Source organism: Merops nubicus, unplaced genomic scaffold (assembly GCF_000691845.1).
Source record: "Merops nubicus isolate BGI_N331 unplaced genomic scaffold, ASM69184v1 scaffold4069, whole genome shotgun sequence".
Taxonomy (NCBI): Eukaryota; Metazoa; Chordata; class Aves; order Coraciiformes; family Meropidae; genus Merops; species Merops nubicus.
Window position 1 is genome coordinate 10,381 of NW_008631503.1, and position 3,828 is coordinate 14,208.

General features: G+C 34.4%; 1 protein-coding gene across 1 annotated transcript in view; it reads right to left on the reverse strand.

Annotated features, from left to right (window-relative positions):
- The window catches only part of TARBP1 (TAR (HIV-1) RNA binding protein 1), a 40,004-nt gene that overhangs the window by 8,534 nt on the left and 27,642 nt on the right, over positions 1-3,828 (reverse strand). The window contains exons 20-22 of the mRNA XM_008947568.1: positions 3,114-3,224; positions 2,425-2,574; positions 487-573 (exon numbers count right to left, since the gene is read on the reverse strand). Of these exons, the coding sequence (XP_008945816.1) occupies positions 487-573; positions 2,425-2,574; positions 3,114-3,224 (348 nt within the window). The remainder of the gene's footprint in view (positions 1-486; positions 574-2,424; positions 2,575-3,113; positions 3,225-3,828) is intronic.

Consider the following 3,828-nt stretch of genomic DNA (forward strand, 5'->3'; position numbering starts at 1 on the left):
ATTGCTGGCTGTGTTTCATCCTCTATTTTAAAGTTGAATAAAAAATTTGAGAATTCTAAGTAGAGAATTCTAAATGTAATATGGGCTAGCTATGGCCAAAGAACACCATATTTGAGTGTTGTTAACTCTATAGAAACATCCTCTTCTTCCAGGCTACCTTGGGCCGGTTTCATGCAGATTAAAGAAGAGCAGAAAGGAAAACAAACCCAGGTGCGTACACGTTTCATTAAAACTGGAGTAGCTATTCTAGAAAAGCTCACAGGTAATCAGGCTCTATGTATCCCGAACATCTGCCATTTAGCTCATTTTTTAAGTTCAGTATGTTAGAGGTAAAAGGAAGAGTCAGTGTTTTCAACATCAAAGGATACCTTAGCAAGAAGTAGATATTAAAAAGGTTTCAAAAACAGAATGAAAAAAAGGTTTTTATTTCAGAAATCCAAACACAGTGCAACTGAATAAAAAATGAATATTTTTATTAAAACTTGCCTTCTCTGAGGTATTTTGAAGAATAATATCGAAGTGTGACAACACTGATAAAAATGTGCAGATGCTTGTTTTAAGCTTCTCTTCATCCTAAAGCAAAATGAATGTAACAAGAAATATGCATCTATAAAACATTTTTATACCTGTAAGTTTTCACAATATGTTCTGCAGATGCAATATCAACATTATTAAAACACCAGTGTTTCCACAGCAAAATTTACTACAATATCAAGTCCATGTCACTAAGATTTCATTTTTCCTAATGTTATTTGCTTTCCACTAACACACAATCAGAATGAAGTATAGAGAAGTGTAAATGAGATAAAATTACACACAAATTCACTGTATCCCCCACAGCCCTTAAAAACCCTAAGCCAAATAAAAACCTGGGGGATTCTTCTCAGTGCTCACACTTCCCTGTCATCACAAACATGGGTACTGGATGCAGAATGAATAGCCTGGCATCAGCCTCACCCACATTCTGTACTGAAGAAATGAGTTTCCACACTTCTGTTCACTATTTCTGTTTACAGATACAGTTCCTATTCATTTTATCAGGGCATTGCACTGGGTGCTCAAGTTCAGCTTATTTTTCAATAGGATCTTGAAAATCCTTTTCACAGTCACTGTTTTCCCAGATAGCCTCTGAAAATACAATCTGTATTCCTTTTTCATAAATCTGTGTTTTCTGCCTGCTCTGTTTGAACAGGCCCACTGTGATTCAGTACATTTGTTACCAACGCAAGATTGCTTTGATCCAATAAATTATCATCTATTAAAATGATAGCAAATTCCAGCTGCCTGAGCTCTTGGAAGGAACTCTGAAACAGGAAAAGGTTACATCCCTCACTTTTCACCAATTCAGATAGATACAGTGAGGCATCTTTATGCACTTTAAAAAAAAAAAGTGTAAGTTATAAACTGAAAGAGAAATCTTTTCCACTGCACAGAAGAAAGACCCACCTACCTCCCCCTCCTCTCCCCCCAAAACAAACCAACCCCAAACAACTCCAGCATACCTCACTAGCAAGCAAAGTTGGCTCAAAGCATCATTAAAAAACTGACGCCTGGTTTGGGGCAAAAAATGTATATATGCAGTTTTCTTAATTTGATTTTAATTCTTTTCCTACTGTTTGGCTTTTAAAAATACAACAGTAGGAACTAAGCTGTTCGATAAATGTAGATGTCTTCTTACCTAACTGTTCTGAGTGGTGAACTCAGAGGTACCACTGTGAGTAATGCCTTCCTATACACTGGAGGACATGCAAGTACATAACATTTTCTATTCAGCCCAAATTGTACAACGCTAACAAGTTCAAGGGTATTGATACAGACAATTACTATTTCTACACATCAACTCTCACAGGTAATTACTTGAAGAATCCAAGACATAAAACCAAAATGCTAGTCAGTCAGTTTTCCCCAGCTAAGGCTTCCATTACTTTTGCGTACCATAATTCAAACCCTGCCTCCAGTTTTGTCACCACATTACAGAACTCTACTGTGAGAGAAGTCCATGTTAAAAGCTTGCAAACTGAACATGTGTTACACAAGTCCTGTTCCCACTGACACACAAGATGCAGAAGACAAAAGCTGGGTGTGGAAACCACAAGTGACTTTGCAGTATCTCCCCAAACTCAGAACCCAGGGCATTCATGTGTTCCTAACTAGCTCTTGTATAAGCAACTAAAGAGTAGTAAATTATAACAAGAAATTTCTCAACAAGAAGAATTCACTTGTCTTCAGCCACTTCTACATCATGGATTTCTAAATATCTCTGACTATAATAATTCAGACTCACTTCCAAGTTAATTTGATCTGCTCCACAACCCACTGCTTCTAAAGGAAAACTGGAAAACATGGAAAATGATGTATGAGAAGACAAAATGTATTCTCTTTGTTCAAATTACTCTACAAATGAATGTCAAAGGTCTTACTTACATAACAGAAGCAATCCCAGAATTTATTAAGGAATTGAGGGTATTTATGCAGACTCAAGATAATAATCCATTCTATTAAGTATTTCACAGATGCCTGGTTGTTACCAAATCCAGCCTGAAAAACTCTGTCAAGGGTTCCACACAAAAAATTCTGAGAAAATAAAATCAGATAACAATGTAATATATTCTTAAAGTTATTTTTGTGAAGGAAAAAAAAAACTAAATAAAAGATCATTCTCAGCCTTATCATATTAAAAATATATTAATTATCAAATGAAAATATTTTAGAACCATCTAATTTCTTTATTATACTTCTCAAATATTTTATTATGAAGAAGCATTATACGAAACTAAAATTTCTCAATTTTCTGAGAGTTCATAACGTAGTATCATTTTTACTAAGTGAAAAGTTTCAAATCAGATAGTATAGTTTTAGCCAACTTTAACAGGAACAGTCTGGTCTCCTACAGTTCACAAATCCAAGAATCAGTTTTCAGTAACCTCCAGAAATGCATCATATATCATAGCTTCAGACTGAAAGAATGAAAATGCACAGAACTTCTCCATTAGCCATAGAAATTACATGCCTTTTATACCCTGCTGTCATTTAACATATGCAGTTTGCATGAAACCAAATTATTCTTGACAGTAGATATTCATTTCATACAGATTCATAGTGAAGAACAATACCTGGTCAAGTTTTGGAAGAAGAAACAAGAGTGTCTGCCATACTCGGCTTTTAATTCTATGCTGTAAAGAGTTTGCATAATAACGTGTTCTAGATCTGGATACCAGTTCATCCTAAAAGCAAATTGAAAAGCTTATTACCTATTCTTTAAAATGAAATACATGAAAATATATCTCACTGTACTGAGAAAGCAGCATCTGCTGCACAGCTAGTATCAGCATTAAATATAAATGAATATATTTTTCCTAACTTTATTTAGAATGAAATTTAGAAGCTTGTCAATGACAAGTTCAGAAAATGGCAAACACACAATTCCACTCAGTATTTCTACGTAAAAGCACAACTAATGTTAGGTAATAAGACTCTTCAAACAGCAGAATGTTGAAGAATGTGCAGCACCTACTGTATACGAACAATTAAAATAGTACTACACAAAATGGAGCATAAATACTCAATCTATCATTTGGTTATATAAGAACTAAAGATCCTAAGTGCAGAGACAAGTATATAAGTGAAAACATTTCTACTTTAGAGTCTATATTTAAAGAATGCATTTAGTCATACTATCAATAAGATCAGCTTGTAACTACAGCTCTAGCTTTGAGTCAGAAATTGATACTCTGCATTACGATGTTTTACGTGAAGAAAAGATGAGACAAATGGAGCTCTAAAAAGATCTGAAATTTATGTTCTCATACAGATTAGATTAGATTCTTT